Below are 18499 nucleotides of genomic sequence, written 5' to 3'. Positions count from 1 at the left end.
AAATGTAAGGGGAAAAATCAAAAGCCTCTCACTTCTCCCCATCCCCCAACTTCCCCCAAGGATTCCAGAAAAAAATGCATTCATCTTCTGTATCATGACAATTACATTTTATTCTTTAAAAATTGAACGTTTCCAAAGAGCAGTATTGCTGAACCACTACACAGAAAAGTTAAACAACGAACTGTTAAATGGCTCACTCTCCTGCTTGGCTCTGACAGCACCAAACTTTAACATGCCTCCACCACAACTTTAAACTGTGGGTGCAATCCTCTTAGAACATTATCTGGAAAACATTCTGACTTTTTCGGCTGCTAAAGTGATACTTACAGTACCGTTGTGTCTGTTTAGTTTAAAAATGAGGTTGATAACGATGCTTTTCCTAAGATGATCTTCTACTTTTTAATGATACCCATAGTTTCCCCTACATAAATGACTAAATCCTTACAGAATCTCGGTCTTGATTAGCACTCCTGCTAGTAAAATTTCACATACTAAATCAGCACCAGCTGTAGCAAGCAAGAAAGAAAAAGGCAAGTGTAAATGTTCCATATGCCCCACCAAATTGGCATCTGTGTCAGTAACCCTTTTTTTTTAAACTATTGTATACATACATTCTCTTAAGTGTTTTGTTCACAAAATACTGCTAACAAAATTCCTCTGTTGGCACCTCAAGGAAAGAGCCTGTCCTTGGTATCAGTCAACTGCACAAAATACAATTTCTCCTTCTCCTCTTGTGGTCACAGACACACCTGAATGTTCTATGTATATAAGTTGCTTCAAGTTAGTGAACCTTTATTTTGACATCTGTTCCCTGTAATATGACACTGCAGTGCTCTTATCAAGCTGCTTTTCCGTTGGAGTTTAACTGGTAGCAACACCAAACAATGTCAGAGAGACAATCGAACTATTTTGGTCACCTGGAAGGTATCTCAGAGACCAGGCTCAAAACAAATAACCTGGAATGCATTGATGGAAGACAGCATTTGTGATCACTCTCACCTCGTCGCCCCTATTTTCTTCACATTATGAAGGGTCTCTTCACACATAGATATAAATAAAGATATAGACACATCAGAAATAATCCCAAAGCTGTATCTAAGGTGGTACGCTATGCTACTTTAGGTGGTTTTCAATACCTTATCCATTGGGACCTTATTGTCTGAAATCCAGTAGATATAGTTCTTCAGGAACATATTAAAACCATCAGTATGAATCCTACAAGAGCCATTAGAAAGCTACAAACATAGAAGAGTGTACTAATTAAATGGTCTACATATAAGGAGTGTCAGTTGGCCATGTCCCAGAGATAGCTCCCGCACAGAGGAAAAAATATATTTAAGTATTTTCTCCTGTTTGGAACCTGGTTATCCTGGTAGGCCAGCGTATATGGAAGAGAGAACACCCCTTTCTGTGTGACACTCATTGATTCCTGCTCATGCGTCCTCACAAGGGTTGATACTTCGTGTAGCTCTTGTTTACCTCCATGTCTGCCTCTCTGGATTTGACTATAAGCTCCTTGAGAGAGTTTCTCTGTAGTCCTATATCTGTCCTACTGGAGTAGCAGAGTTTAGCACATACCCAGCAAATGTTTGCCCGCATCAAAATGGTTAAGGAATGCTCAAAGTTTTTGTTAAAAGCTAAATGAACCGGTTGATGAACAGCTTACCAATTGGGATCAAATGACCCAACTACATAAGGACAAGGGGAAATGGATGAAAACTTCCTTTGTTTCCCTGATGTTTTCCTACTATATACACTCTCTTTCATCAAGTGTTATCATATGGGTATTGAGATTTAGTGAAAGTTACTCTTGATAACGCATTTATGTCTAAGGGTAAAAATCAGAAGACATTTCGGTTACAAGTTAAAAATCTCTTGGATTTTAAGATCCAGTTTATCTAAATTCTTAGTGAAAAATTTTAGAGAAAGGCATGTGGGAAAATCTACAACTACGATATATCTTGCAAAGTGCTTTTATAAAATATGAAAATTCATTCTCTTAGAAACATGTAGCTTCCCTTACAAGACAATGGCTTCTCTCCCTGGTACTGTTAGTAGTCCAACAAATCTGCTAGCCTCCTCTCAGGGAAGCTGTGAGAGGAATTCCCGTAGTGGGAAGTTTGGATGAGACAATCTAATGTTTATATACATGAAATTCAACTACACTTACTAACTGTATAGTGATCTTGCAGCTGTTGTAATGATTATACTGAACTGATTCTTAAAACATTTGGTCATATTATAGTTGACAGTAGCAGTGGTAAAATCTGTATATCTGCTAACCTTTATGCTCCCAGAAAGTAAGCACAGTTGTTTGTATCTCTATGTTCCCGAATATCAGCACAGTAATACAGAGTATATATACAGAGTAATACAGAGCATATATATATATATATATATTTTTTTTTTTTTTTTTTTTTTTTTAAAGTAGAGGGAAGGATTTTTTTTTTTGGCTGTGTTGGCTCCTCGTTTCGCGCGAGGGCTTTCTCCAGTTGCGGCAAGCGGGGGCCACTCCTCATCGCGGTGCGCGGGCCTTTCACCACCGCGGTCTCTCTTGTTGCGGGGCACAGGCTCCAGACGCACAGGCTCAGTAGTTGTGGCTCAGGGGCCTAGATGCTCCGCGGCATGTGGGATCTTCCCAGACCAGGGCTCGAACCCGTGTCCCCTGCATTGGCAGGCAGACTCTCAACCACTGCGCCACCAGGGAAACCCAGAGTATATATTTTTTATACGACTGCTGAATACATGATTTATTTTTTGAACAACTGATTTCTTACATGGTTGCCTGCTTGGTCTGTAATTGGTATGCTTATTTTAATACAGTTGTATGGATGATAAATTACACACTGATATGGGATTTCCCCAGATGACAGACAAGTATTAAAATGAACTTGGAGAGTCAATCAGTCAGGAAGTCCTTTCTGAGAACTCCGTGTGTGTGCTGTCCTACTACACTTCATAATATAGAGTCATCAGCCCAGAAGAATAAGGACAGTTGCTGGTGCAAGCCAGGATGGCATCAAGCTGGCCTCCGGTTGCTTTATGCCTGTGTCTGCTTGTTAAATGTTTTTAACATGAACTTTGGTTCCTGATCCAAGGCAATTTGTGATAGTGTTGAGAAGACACTATGTAGTTATCATCTTAAAATAATTAGGCAATAGAGGAATATGAAAAACAGCGTAGTTTATACAATGCTTACAAGGAGTTCATAGAAAATGGTCGTGTGCAATAGGCAAAGTTCAGGAGGTGGTGACATACGGAATTTTCATTTGGGGCACTGGCCTTCAGATTTCAAGGTGATGTTTGGACTAATCCTGTCTATGTATATTGGGGACTGATGGTTACCAGTTGTCACTGCCTTTTATAATTCCGTAGGCTTTCCTCACCAGAAACTACCTCATTCTCTAGAGATGCATGCCCAGGTACTTTGTGTGGGGTGGTTGCTTCTTAAAAGGCCACAGCCAGGTCACACACTATTTAAAGTGCTACTTTATTTAAGACAATTTTCAAATGTTTCTTCTCCCTTTGCTATCCATGATTGCCCCATTTCAGTTTGCCATAGAACAGCTGTTTCGATATCCAGCATTTATCCGTTCTCCACATGCATCCAGCCCAGAGGGATTGTTAAGCAGATCATTGTTTTAATTCTGGCTAGATTCCAGGTCCCCATTATTAGTGATCCTGTCTTAACATTTACTGTTCAGTTTGGCTCACAGGTGATGTTGGTTAAATTGGATACACCATCTGGGGTGGGTTTTCATCTGATAGGCACATTCAAGGCTGAGCACACCTACTGCTTCTTTTGGGTCTGAAGCTTTATGCCTTGTGTGATGGCATTCTGGACATGGCTGTGTGCAACCTGGGCTTGAGTCCTGGCACCTCTAGCTAATAGTTCTTTGAATTTGGGCAATCCCCTTCTCTATACAGGGCTTTGATTTTTCTAATGAATAAAACAGAGAGAATCATCATTAATTCATTCCTTCACTTAGTTCCTCGTTAATTTTTTAACCATTTATTAGGCAGCCACTTTTTGCCTGAGACTCTGCCAGGTTCAGAGAAATCAAAGATAATAAAGAATATACCGATACTACATGTATCATTTACAAAATATCTCTTTATATGAATAGATATCAACAAAGAGCTCTGGAGCCTGGAGGACAGAGCAACAAAATCTGCCCCTGGGAATCACAGGATTTCTCAAGAAGGACATGATCATTGAGTTGTATCCTATAACTCAAGGGCTCCAAATTTTGCTTTTGTACATCTCATTGATTAAAATATCCATGTGAGGATAACACATAATTTTATGTATTGGGAGAAAATGTCAAACATGTACAAATTATTTTTTATTTCATCTGTTAATTTAAATAAGCAAAGTAGACTTAAATACGTTCCACCTGGGATTGTTTGGAGAAGCAAATGGCGTGATGTGTAAACAGAGCAAAATGCTGGAGAAAGCTCTTTTGAACCTGTGGGTGATGTTGCATGCCCTTCCTATCCCAAGAGGGTGTCCCAGGACTAAATTAGAAAGTGAATATGAAAGAATATTGGAAATGTAAAGCATTGATAATAAAAAGATCAGTAAGAGCTAACACTTATTTCACTTTTACAATATTCGAGGCATCATCCTAATGTTCTACATGAATTAGCTCATTTAATTCTCCCAACAACCAAATGGTAAGTTCTAAAGTGTTGATATTGTACCATTTTTGACTTACAAAAATGACAGTTTCATAGGGATCCACCTATTTTTACTTCACTATTTTACAGATGAAGACATGATAAAACTACACACTAATTTAAAAAATTGAAAATACAAAGTATACAGTGTAGCGCTACCTCCATCATGCCTTTCCCCTTGCTTCCATCCTATCCCACAGATGTAACTTCTTTTAACATGTGGGATATGTACTTCTAGTATATTATTATGTCGTAGAAGGCTTTGTAAAAACACTGGATAGAATATTATATGTACTGCTCTATATCCTGCATATTAGATAAACTAAAATTATGTATATTGTTCTACAACCTGCATTGTTCACTTTACATTCTATCATGGACAGCTTTTTATGACAGCTTTTTAAGGTGGGTCTACCTTATCTTATTCAAAGTCTGTATAGTGTTCCATTACATGAATATATCATGACTCATTTAATCAATCCTTTAATGATGATATTGCTATTAAAATAAGGCTAAAAAACAAATATCATATATTAATGCATATATGTGGAATCTAGAAAAAACGGTACAGATGAACCTATTTGCAGGGCAGTAATAGAGATGCAGACGTAGAGAACGGACGTGTGGAAGTGGTGGGGGAAGGGGGGGATGAATTGGGAGATTAGGATTGACATATATACACTATCATGTGTGAAATAGATAGCTAGAGGGAACCTGCTGTCTAGCACAGGGAGCTCAGCTCGGTTCTCTCTAATGACCTAGATGCGTGGGATGGGGGGTCATTGGGAGGGAGGTCCAAGAGGCAGGGGATATATGTATACATATAGCCGATTCACTTCATTGTACAGTAGAAACTAACACAACATTTTATAGCAACTATACCCCAATAAAAAAATAAAAGGAAAAAAAATGAAGGCTACAGTTGATGTCATTATATGTAAATGATCACTCGTATTTTTAGGATGAAGTCCCAAAAGTACAATTATTGTACTAAAGTGTAGATGTGTTTCACATTTTGATACATATTACTAGACTGTACTACCGAACATTTATCACAACATACACTCCCACAAACAATATGTGCTAATGCTCACTTCCTAATACTTACCATCATCTTTGGTGTTCTGATAGAACGCACAGACTCTGTTAGTATGTCTGTGACTCTAGACTCTGGATACCAGATCCTACACAGTGTCATCTTCCCTGGGAATTGGAGACGAGTCAGACAAATTGGTGTAAGCCTGTCAAGTCTGACCTAAGTGAACACAGCTCCAAAATGGCAACCTACAACTGTCGATGATCTAGTAGCTACTGCAACAGGAGTATGGCCTTAGATGGAGGTTTTAATATTTTTAACAAAACTGGACCTTATCTGTGGTAGACAGATAACTGTAGACATGTAATACTCAGAAACACAGTGTAAACCAGCAACAGCCCTATGGGACACACGTGCCTTCACTCCCCAGTCTCTGGCCCTTTGCAGACAACAACAGTTCCAATAAGGACTCCACCTCTGAGTCCTTCACAACACAGTGTCTCCAACAGGCACTGCAAACTCATTAGAGGAGAGGCATTAAATACAAGCTATTTATCGCTGAGCTACACAGTGGTTTTGCCAAATAGAATCCTGGAGATACGGAATTTTCACCATGTCTTCTGTTTTAGGGGAGAGGAGAAAGGTGCAGGTGGCATCTGATCACAATATTTAAATCGTTTTTAAAAACCACTTCCCAGGGACTTCCCTGGCGGTTCAGTGGTTAAGACTCTGCACTTCCACTGCAGGGCTTGCGGGTTTGATCCCTGGTCAAGAATTAAGATCCCGCATGCCCCGTGGCATGGCAAAAACCAAACAAACAAACAAACACACCTCTCAGGGTTCAACAGTATCAAAAATGGGAATAGGTTGAAGCCTAAAGCCCTAGTGTGATTTGTGGGTGGGCCTAGTGGAAAATAATAATAGTTGATGCAGAAAGATTCTGATCAGGACCTTGCTGGTGATGGAGACAAAAGTGATGTCAGGAGAGCAACTACATTCGTTTGATTTCTTAAAACAACTAGGTAAATGGAAATTCTGTATGATGTCTAGCATTTCTTTAATGGTATATATTTCAATAGATAAAACTTAGATTGCTGTCCAAAATTTTTGTTTTGACATTTTCCTTGATATTATATTAGTAAGGACAAGTAATGCCAGCTACTATAACAAATAACCCCCAAATCTCAATGGATTAACACAATAAAATTTATTCATTGCTTCCAAAAACGTCAGAAAGTCTTTCTGGGTGCCTCTTTCAAGTGGTGACTATGGGATCCAGGCTCTTTGTATTGTATGACTTCCACAACTGGTCTCCATTGTTACTACCAAAAGAGAAGAGAAATCATGAAAGATCACACAGACAGTTCTGTCCAGTCCTAGAAGGGTTGTGCATCATTTCCATCAATTTCTAACTGGCCAGGACCTAATCACATGGTCCAATCTAAAGGAAGCTGGGAAATGGAGTGCCCCTGTGTGCACAGAAAAAAGAAATGGGATTAACAAGCATCTAACCAGCCAGTCTCTGCCACAGGTGCACAACCAAACCTGGGAATTTTATTTTTCTTTGTAAATTTATCAGCAACACTCCTTAACATTTTGGAGGGAAGACTACTTTGCCATATTTCAATGGGTTCTCAATACCACATAATTCGGGATCAAACTGTATTATGCAAATCAATGAATTCACAAACTCATAGCTCTGAGACCTGGAAGTGATCTTGAGACTCCCTAGTTGAATTCACCTCTTCAAGCAGGTAATGTTCTCTCCAGAGACTTTCAGCCTCTTTTAATCACCGAGAATTTCTTTAATGATTTTTCTCCAAAGACCTTACATTCAGAAATAATTTGTTTACCAAACCACATTTATGGAACAATAGTATTTATTTTTCCAATGCCTTATTAATCAGAAACATAAAACTGCAAATCAAAAGTTCTGAGCAGAATATGAAGTCTTATAATGAGTTGATGTAAAGCCAGTGAGAAACAAAGAAACTGGAGTTCCAGGGAGGCTGTGTGTTATTTTAGTTATGGAATGAATCGCATTCCCCAGATTCTGATGGGGAAGCTCTAACACCCCAGTGTGATTGTATTTGTAGATAGGCCTTTAAGGAGGTGATTAAGGTTAAATGAGGTCCTAAGTGTGGCGCCCTAATCCTATAGGACCGGTGCCCTTACAAGAAGAGGATGAGATACAGAGATTCTCTGTTCAAACGCAGAAGAAATTTTATGTTGAGACACAGCAAGACACCACTGCCTATAAAATAGGAAGAAAGGTCTCGCCAGAAACTAGCGCTGCCGGCACCTTGATCTTGGCCTTCCAGCCTCCAGAAAGAACTGTGAGGAAATAAATTTCTATTGTTCAAATCACTGTCTGTGGTATTTTGTTATGGCAGCCCTAGCTGACTGATATACCTTTTGTTAAAGGTAAAATTTCCATTGTACTTCTTGAAAATATGAAAATAGTCCTCAAATGCTTGCTCTATCCTTGTCAATTTGATTAGGAACAAACGTATTATTCTCCTTTTGTAAAGAGATTTACTTATATAGGGAAATATCATCTCAAATCTCATTTCTTCTGGATGTAACTGTATCAAAAAGCCCTAGCTAGAAGAGTTAGCTCTGCAAGCATGCACTTACCTAAGATTTGGTATTTATTTGTTTGTTGTTTGCTTGTTCTTTACTATGTTGTCCCACCTCCTAGAGGTTCAGATTCTAGCTTTAATATTCTCTTAGGCAATCTTTGTATACAATTATACATGTATATTAAATGATGTTGAAACTTTCAACCCAAGTTCTCATTTTTAGATTAGTGCAGAGAATGGGAAAAGAAATCATGACAATTAAATGAAACATTTAGATCTGTCACCAGCAAATCATTTCCTCATCCCTCTTCCAGACAAGAATAAGTACATATAGGTTCAGAAAAAGTTATTGAGGCAACATGTCAAGGTCATATTTTTAAAGGCTCGAAAGCCTCTATTGCAAAGAGGTGTTGGTTGTTGGTGTTTGTCACACCCCTCTCTCCCTCCTCCTCCATGTATGACTCTCATACTTGCACTTCATGGATCTGCTTCCCTGTGACCATCACAGACTTAAAGAATGTGAAGACTGTTAGGAAGCAGGATTTAGCATCCCCATTTTAATAATAAATACAAACACACATTTACCCAGTACGTTTTACGCCTGCCTGCAACAAAAACAGCTGAACAGATTGTGATGAAATTCAGAGACTGACAGTCTGACAAAAAAACCCCTTTTTGTCTAAAATCTGGCTTCCATAGGTTTTTGCAAATCTAAATATTTGATTTTGCACTGGAAAAGGAGCCAGTCTTATGTACAATTTATAAAATAAATGTGTAGATACATGTTTTAAAATCTCCAAATTTTGTCAACACATACTGTCCAACTTGAAAGACTTTTCTCCCCCATTTTTTTCCCTATGACTTGGGTGTATTTTCCTCCTGCCTTTTAAGGCTTCAACTATATTTATCTAATAAGAACTCTTTTGCAAACCAGTGTTTCAATAGTGATTTAACACTAGTTTCAGTGTCAAATTGCCCCTTCCACAGCAGGGAGTTTTAAGCCTTGCTGTATTATACTTCCAAGACTCTCAGGAGCTGGAGTTGGGAGATATAATATTTTCTTTGAAGTTTGCCTTTCACTACACACTGGGATGCAAACAAGCTTCAGTAACTCAGCAGTCAAACAATTCCATCACACAGCGACCAGGGCTAAATATTGTACCAAATTTTCTAATTATGTCTTTGTAATATTTGCTACACGAGGTTAGGTGAAGGCAGACTAGAATCAACATAAAACTCCTTGTCTAAACAGGACATCTGGGCTTTGAGGTATGTTGTTTATTGCCTCAAAATTCCCCTTCAGCAAGTCGTAATCACAATAAAGATACCTTAATCGACAAAAATCTTAAAGGTATTTCTGATAAACTCACATATATGTTAACGGTACTTATTGTACCAGAGATGCATATGACCAGACTGTATACAAATGTGAAGTTCCAGGTTAAAACAGATATATTTTATTCCCATGCACATTATTATATTGCCTTTCTGGTTCATATATCATAGCAATTTAGCTGCTGTAGTGCTATTTCTTTAAGGGGTTTCTCAACCATTTCATATCCTGAAAGTTGGACCTTTTCCTTTTATGAGATTTCTAAAGTTTATGCATCATTCCTTTCTTTCTTATTAATAGTTCAGAGAGAGAGAGAGAAGAAAAAATGATAAACTGCCAAGGAGGCATCTCATCCATGAGAGGGAAGTAAAGTGTTGAAGAACATTCCATGACCCAGAAGAAAGTATCACGAACTGTTTCCCACAGAAGTTGCAGGCAAATCTGAATGGCGAGTATTGTCAGGCGTGTCCCTTGAGGCATCCTACAGCTCTAAAGAGCTGAGGAACTAAGCAAAGTACTTTCTGTTTCATTATAAAAATGTAAATATTTCAGTATTGTTCTAAAAGTTAAATAAGAGTTTTGATGTACTTTAATAGTCACTAATTTATGGCAGCATCTAGACACAGTATCTAGAGAGATCCATATTTTGGAAGAAAGAAGACTTAGGGGTTTCAAGAAGTTATTTGGGGTCTTCTCGATCGCTAGTGATACAGCGGGGAAAGGAGAGAGACTGACTCATAAGAACGTGCCTCTAGCAGTATTTCCTTGAGGGCAGGCTTAGCTAATTAAAAAGGGTCGGCTTTGCTATAGGCAACGGGAAGCATCCCTGCCTTCAGTGGGCTGACAGTTTCAAAGTATGGAAACTTTGAAGAAGGGGGTTGAGGAAGAATATACACTAAAATATTAACTGGCAGTGGTGTCTAAGAACTGAGACTTTGAACAATTTTTATTTTCTTCTTTCTGCATACTTATATTTTTGTAACACTATAAAAATGAGCAGGGGACTTCCCTGGTGGTGCAGTGGTTAAGAATCTGCCTGCCAATGCAGGGGGCACGGGTTTGATCCCTGGTCTGGGAGGATCCCACATGCTGCGGAGCAACTAAGCCCGTGCGCCACAACTACTGAGCCCGCGAACCACAACTACTGAGCCCGTGTGCCACAACTACTGAAGCCTGCACACCTAGAGCCCATGCTCCACAACAAGAGAAGCCACCACAATGAGAAGCCCGTGCACCGCAACCAAGAGTAGCCCCCGTTCGCCGCAACTAGAGAAAGCCCGTGCACAGCAACGAAGACCCAATGCAGCCAAAAATAAAGTAAATAAAATAAAATAAGTAAATTTATAAAAAAAAGAGCAGATATGAATTATGTCATCAAAAAAGCGTTTAATGGAAGCAACCAAGATATCCTTCAGTAGGTGAATGAATAAACTGTGATACACCCAGACAATTGAATATTATTCAGCACTAAAAACAACAAGTTATCAAGCCATGAAAAGACACGAAGGAATCTTCAGTGCATATTACTAAGGGAAAGAAGCCAAAATGAAAGGCTACGTACTGTACGATTCCATCCATAGGCTGTGTGGAAAAGGCAAAAGTACATAGACAGTGAAAACCAGTGCTTGTCAGGGATTGAGGGGGAGAGAGGGATGAATAAATGGAGGACAGAGGATTTTTAGGGCAATGGAACTATATGATACTCTATATACATATATGGTACTCTCATACATGTCTGATATTATAATGATATATGATACTATAAGAATAGATATATGTCGCTATAAGTTTGTCCAAACCCATAGAATGTGGAACACCAAGAGTGAGCCCTAAAGGAAACTATGGACTTTGGGTGATTACGACGTGTCAGTGTAGGTTCATCAGTTGTAACACACGTACCACTCTGGTGGGGCATGTTGATAACGAGACAGTCTGAACAGGGATGGCAACAGGGGGTTATGAGAACTCTCTGACCTTCCTTTCAATTCTGCTGAGAACCTAAAACTGCTCTAAAAACAATTGTCTTTAAATGTGAAAAAAACAAATAACTAAAAGAATAAAAAATGAAGAAATATCATGTGCTTTGGAGAAATTAGTATTGTCATGTCCCGTCTCTTGAATCCACTAACTTAACATAGACCCAAATGTCATCCTCTGTGATATTATAAAAAAGAAAGGTCAGCTAAATATGGGTAAACAACTCATGAGGGTGAAAAGGTAAATGCTCAAAGTAGTCAACCACAGGCCATTCAATGTTTATTCAGAAAAGTTTAGGATTATAAAAATAAATATCATTCAAGCCCTACTTAGTAGTATTACGAAGAGGCACAGAAAACTCACCCTCCAGATGAGGCGTCACAAATTGAGTCATAGACCTGCATTCAGTTGAACACCAAACAAGGTGCCCCTTTTTCTAAAGTAATGAATATTCTTCAAACAGCAAGGGAGCAGGGCTGCTGTTTGATGCTGATGACATTGAAAATTTAAGAGAACGGAAATCCCATCATTTTTCATTTGTATGCAAATTTGTCTGTTCCAGAAATTAACCCCTGGACCCCACGTCAGTTTTCATCTCCAGGAATTTTCTCTGCCAGCACCACACGGTTTAGGCTTGTCACTATCCTGAGGTCACCAGACTTCCCCAGTTTAAAAACAACCACCACCCCCAAAGTCAGAATGGGCGCTTTGTATACCCTCATTATTGGAGGAGAGGCCTGCTGTAAAATGCACATCTCGAATGGCTGGCCCTGCTGCCAGCAGCATTGAAATGCAAACCGCAGACGACTTTGGCCAAATAGCTCTCATTGACCACTGCTCCCCGTCTTAGGTGAACCCGGAACAATAGACCAATCCTATTACCCTCCTTTTGAGCCAGATCTTCAACTGTTAAAAAGTTCTTTTGTTAGTTCCCACCTTAGACAAATGTCACCATCTACATGTGAAGGGGAGAGAGGTGATTGAGGTTTTTAATTGATGTGGATTTAATTATGCTAATTTAGACAGCTGTAAAGCATTTCAGTATAGCTGCATAATAGGGCAAGCAAATACAGGTGCCCTTCACTGTAGGGGCTTAATTTTTAACCTAGGTGGCTTTAAAAGAGAAAGGGAGTTCAAAAGCGTGGGCAATTTACGATTTATAGAGGGAGGTCCACCCCAAGCTCTGAAATGTTTAGAAGGCTCTACGTGCACCTAAGAGAGAGTCGAATGAAACCCTCATTCTTCATTGAAAACTCCACACTTGCCTCTAACTAGAAAAGACAATTTTAAATGAGGTGTATATCAAGAATTGATTTGAGATAACACTAAACTAGAAGTTGGGGATTAAAAATGACCTTTATTTTCATCTCTGAAAAAAAAAAATCACACAATGGAAATGGTGATAAAAATTAGCAAGAATTAAAAAAAATTTTTTTTGAAGAAAGGGCTTTTGATTTTTTGAACTTTAATGACAAGGTGAGTTGACCTCACTGTGTATCTGACGTGACTTTCATTCCATTACCAGCAACATGGAGACATGATACTAGGCGTCATCAGTGGGAAAATAGTATTCTTTTAAATTGCTGTATAATTCTGTTTTGGTTTCTTGGGGTTTTTACTTGGGGTGAATAATGCAGCAAACCCTATTTAAGTTGTATCGAGTCTTAAACAAGTATGACATGGGATCCTATTCCATGGATTAGATGCTCAAGAAACACCACATGGTTAATTCACTGCTCCAGAGGCGGCCTGGTTTTCAAGGGCAATGTCGGACAGGCCGGTATATAATAGTATGAGTGAAAAGGAGGAAGAATCAAAGACATTTTATAGCACTTTTTTTGTGGCTTGCTGAGGTAGGAAGGTCTGAAAATGCTCCAGCATTTCTGTGCCCGGTCACCTCTGGGTGACAATTCCTTCAAGGCCGGAGCTGCCCCTCCAGACACTGAGTCTCTCCTCCTAGGAGGCCTATTGCATTTCTAGAGGACAAAGAGCTTATCAATGAATCATCTTCCTTTCTCCCAGGCCATTTCCTTCTCAACCTTGTCAGGCTTCTCTTCTGCACATTTTCCTTTGTCCTACACTAATCAGACATGTAATTAGCTGGCAAAGAAAAGAAGAAAGAAGCAGGGGCATCTGTCCTCTGTTCCACACAGTGGGTGGAGAGTGACCTTTCCAATCCTGCCCCAGTTTTTGGTGAAAACACACAGATTTGTGGATGAATTCTGACTCAGGTTTTTACTAACTCTTCAGATCTTGGATGAGCTATTTAATTTCTCTGACTTCTTTGATTTATCAAATGAGATAATCATTCATGGTTCATACATTTGTTGACTCTACCTATGAGCTGTGGATGAAATGTGCCTACTGTTCTTCCAGCACACAATAGGCACAAATGGTACTTGTTCTGTTTCTCTCGTCATCACCCACAATGCTTCATGCTTTCTCCATCCCAGCATCCCACCCCTCACTCCTTTTCTCTTTTCTTTGACCCATAGCTTCTTTACTCATATTCTTTGGGATACCATCATATTATTTTCTCCACTCTTGAAAATTTACTCCCTTCAATTTTGTTTTTATTTCCTTCCCTTCTGCCAATTTATTACTTACTATTTTTTCCTTTTGTTATTTCTCAGAGATTCTCTACCATCTTCCTCTCACCTCTTCCCCCTTTTTGCATTATAATAGAAGTGGAGAAGGGAGGAAGTTGTTAAAAATTAAAATGGGGATCTCAAAGGAGTGGAGAAAAAAATAAATTAACATTCAAGAACTCTAGTGATAAAATTCTGATACTATTTTGCCTAAAGGAAGTCAAAATAGTGTCTGTCTAATGTAAATCTGTACAACTTATTTCTTTCTGTCTCTATGCTATAGGTATAATCTAAAATATGGAAACCAGTCATCCAAAAACAATATGGAAAAGTTGCAACTCAAATTAGTTGAGGATGTTTGTTCTTAAAATGGCATAGGCATGGCAAGAATGGTAATAATGGTAGCACTCTTTTGATTAATACTGTTTTAATAAAATTAATAATAGTAATAATGGGATTCTTGTTTCTTGCAACATGGAAACTTTTTTTTTTTAGATGAATTGTCTTACATTCAATCAATCAACATTACAAAGTGTTCACGTTACGTACAACTTCATAACATCCAGGTCTGTGGGCACCTGTAAAACAGGGGGACCTCCAATCTCTATCCTTCTACAGGTGGGCAACCTGAGGGTCTGTCCACAGCGCTCGCTTGCCCAGCCTCCTGCCACGTCCCAGGCTGGGGACCGCTGACCAGCAGGCTTCTGAGTCCTGAGCACAGACCTGGGCCCTTCTCAGACCTTCCCGTGAACCACACCTGAGGCTGCTGGGGCAGGGGGCGCTTGCTGAGGCGTGGTCATGTGTGGGCCGGCACCACGGGAGACAGCTGGTCCAGGGGCTCAGAGACCAGGCTCGGGTGAGTAGGCCCCATTCCCTGCGACCGGAAGGATACAGAGCTGAGGTGACAGAATGAGAAGCAGCCTAGGGCATGCAGGACATGACACTAGTTGCTGTAAGGGACAGAACGGGGACAGAGGCTGAAGACCATCGGGCAGCTGAGGAAGCCGGAGACACAGATACAGTGGGGCACACGGAGGAAGCTGTACCCACACACGTCCTCTCCTTCAGGCAGGTCTGGTGTCGGGGGTCTCATCCTCTGCCCGTCCTTCCCCTCCCGGACCTGGGTGTGGCAGAGCAGAACACACAGGGCTGGTACACGAAGGTGAACAGAAGCACGAACATCCCCGTGGCAGGCTTGGGGCTCAGGGGTCGGGAGGAGATGGGAGCTGCAGGACCTCGTCACTCATGACTGACCTCACAGCAACTGTGGGAGATACTGGTTTAGGTAACCAACAAGGACATTTGTTTCTGCTTGTTACAGAGGAAGGAAAAAAAGTCAGCAAATATTAAACTCCCAAAAATGTGCCTTATGCAAGAGTAGAGTGTGCATTTGTGTTATTTGAAAATCTCAAGAATCTAAGGTACAAAAAAGGGAAATGAACCTGACAAAAGGAAACCCCAAACCTGTGTTTAGGGACTGCTGACACTGCCTGGGGTGCCCAAGAATCCTACAGCTGAAGAAAAGCTCACAATACAGGAGTGACGAGCCACACAAGGAAACAATTTTCTGTAAGAGAGAGTCAGGAGACACAACAAACATAAAGATTAGTACCCTTAATACCTTGATCTAATAATCTGAAAGACAATACAAAATAAAGATGCTTGAAATGATAAAAAAGATTTTAAAAAGGAATAACTATAAAAAGAACAGGACATAATGAAAAAAGGAAAGGAAAATTTGAAAAATAAACAAATTAAGCATGCAGAAATGAGAAATTTGTTCATTAAAATGAAATTCCTCAATGGATGGGCTAATCAGCAGCTAAAGAGCTCATGCCTGAACTAGAAAACATAGCTAAGAAAATTATCTCCAATTAGTACAGAGAAAAGGAGACCCAATGAAAATTTTTTAATGCTAGAAGACATGAAGGAAAGAATGAGATGGTCAAACATATATCTAGAAGGAGCTACAGAGGAATGAAATAAATGAAAATAAATCCATACCTGGACACATCATAGTTAAAATAAATAATAATAAAGTTAAAAAGACATGCACATTAAAGGCAACTAGAAAGAAAACTCAGATTACCTAAAGAACAGCAATTAGGCTAAAGCAGAGATTTCATCAATAAAAATAGAGTCAGCAGGAAATGGAATAATATCTTCAAAGTGCTATGGGAAAAAACAAATGTCGACTTAGAATTTTATACCCACATCAATTATAATTAAAGATTAAGGATGTGATCAAAAGAGTAAGGATTTAAAAAAAAATAAAAACTGATAGAGTTTACTATCATCAGATTTCTTACTGAAAGAACCACCAAAGGATGTACGTCTATAAAAAGAACATTGACTTAGAATAAAGGAGAGGTACAAAAGGTGGTGCTCAAAGAAACTGGTAAATATGTGTGTAAGTCTAAGTAAATATTGAGGTAAAATACAGTGACTTAGTTTAGGGGATAAAAACAAAGGGGAAGTAAAATAATATATTGATGGTAGAAGAGTGTAGTGTTTGGAAATTAAAACAAATAGGTCAAATGTGCTTGTTAAAAACTTGTGAGCACCACTGAAGAAGTAGAATATATAACTCCCATTTAATAACAGCAACAACAAAAAAGAAAAAGCAATTAATCTAAATAAGAATAGGAAAAAAATGACAAAATGAAACAGGGTAAATAGAAATCATAAACACAATTAAAGTAAATCTCTCTCTTTATGTATATATACACATTCTCTTGGTTCAGTTTCTCTGGAGAACCCTACCAGAGCAGGATTGAAGGCTCATAAAGATAGTGACCTCTGGTAAGAAAATGCATTGTGTTCAATATAATGAGAGACAATTAGAATTGAAACTAACTAGTCGATCTGAGAAATGAGTGGCAAGACTAAGAATACCTTAATAAATAAACATGAGATGGCTTTGAGTTGGCACATGAAATATCAGTCAATCATAAGAAAAACTCCCTTATATCTAAAGCTAGCATTTCCAGTGAAATAAAAAACAAGTAGAATGGCTTAGTATAATTTTAGCTAGAGAAAGGGATGAGAAACTTATTTTTATTCAGCATCTACTAGATGTCGGGCAATTTATGTACATAAAATGATCACTTAATTATCAATGAATTTCACAATATTTAATTATCACAATATAATTCATCACATCTAATTATCACAGTATCCTGCCAAGCCAGACCCTGAGCTTTAAGGAAATCAAGTCACTTGTCGATGGTTACTTGGAAAGCAACTAATTGTTGGGGCTGGTAAGTCTGAAATCTGCAGGGCAGGTGGCAGGCTGGAGACCCAGGAAGAATTAATGCTGCATCTTGAGTCGGAAGGCAGTCTGGAGGTAAAATTCCTTCTTTCTAGGGGGACCTCAGTATTTTCTCTTAAGGCTTTCAGCTGATTGGATGAGGATCAACCACATTATGGAGAGTAATCTGCTTTACTCAAAGTCTACTAATTTAAATATTCATCACATCTAAAAAATATCTTCACAGGAACATCTAACCTGATGTTTGACCAACTCTTGGTTCCCCAGCCTAGCCAAGCTGACATATACAATTAACCACCACACCAGGCCACGGCAATCAAATGAGATCAGCCCTGTACCTTAAGGCTCCTGTCTCCTGTCAGGGCAAGGGTCTCTGAGGTGGCTTGGAGAAAGAGCTCCTCACCACAGGCATGACCACATGCCAGCTGATCTGCAAGCCAGTCTCAGAGGCGTGTGAATGTGAGGCATCAGGGAAGGCCAGTGAGGAGAGAGGTTCAGAGGCCTCCATTCAGGCCTCCATTCAGGAAGAAGGCGGTGAGCTGAGACCCCACAGCAAAGGAAGCTGTGATTGGTCAGAAGTCTGAGGGAGAAATGAGGTTGGGGTGAGACTGTGTGTGTTAGAAGCAGCAAGAGAAGTACAATCAGGGCCAGAGAATGTCATGAGGATGGCAACACTCCACAATAAAAACACTGGCTATTAAAGAAACAAAAAGATAACTGGATCTCTAGAGGTACACTCATGATATTTCGGTTCTCAGCTGAGTCCTAAATGTGCAGTTGTGGTTATCCTTGAACAATTCTCCAAAACTCTGAGACTTATGACTGTAAGATTACCATTCTTCCATGTTGTCATGTGTTGTCTTAGTCTGTTTGGAAGGCTATAACATAATACCATAGACGGGGTAACTTATAAATAATAGAAATTTATTTCTCACCGTTCCGGAGGCTGGATGTCCAAGATCAGGGTGCCATCATGGGCAGGTTCTGGTGAAGGCTTGTTTCCCGGTTCCAGCTGAGTCCTCACCTGTGGAA

At 39.4% G+C, this 18499-nt stretch overlaps 1 protein-coding gene across 9 annotated transcripts in view; it reads right to left on the bottom strand.

Annotated features, from left to right (window-relative positions):
- Positions 1-18499, bottom strand: part of GTDC1 (glycosyltransferase like domain containing 1) — a 384238-nt gene that overhangs the window by 33058 nt on the left and 332681 nt on the right. For 2 of the 9 annotated variants that reach the window (XM_082395816.1, XM_082395820.1), the window contains 2 exons: positions 18403-18491; positions 4699-7038 (listed from right to left, as the gene is read on the bottom strand). In XM_082395816.1, coding sequence (XP_082251942.1) covers positions 6972-7038; positions 18403-18491 — 156 coding nt within the window. In that variant the 3' untranslated portion in view covers positions 4699-6971. The other 7 variants (XM_082395817.1, XR_014245701.1, XM_082395815.1 and 4 more) reach the window with 6 other exon arrangements.

This window comes from Balaenoptera borealis (genome assembly GCF_965194805.1).
Source record: "Balaenoptera borealis genome assembly, chromosome: 6".
NCBI lineage: Eukaryota > Metazoa > Chordata > Mammalia > Artiodactyla > Balaenopteridae > Balaenoptera > Balaenoptera borealis.
The sequence above is the reverse complement of the archived record's forward strand: the minus strand, read 5'-3'. Positions and strand labels throughout refer to the sequence as shown.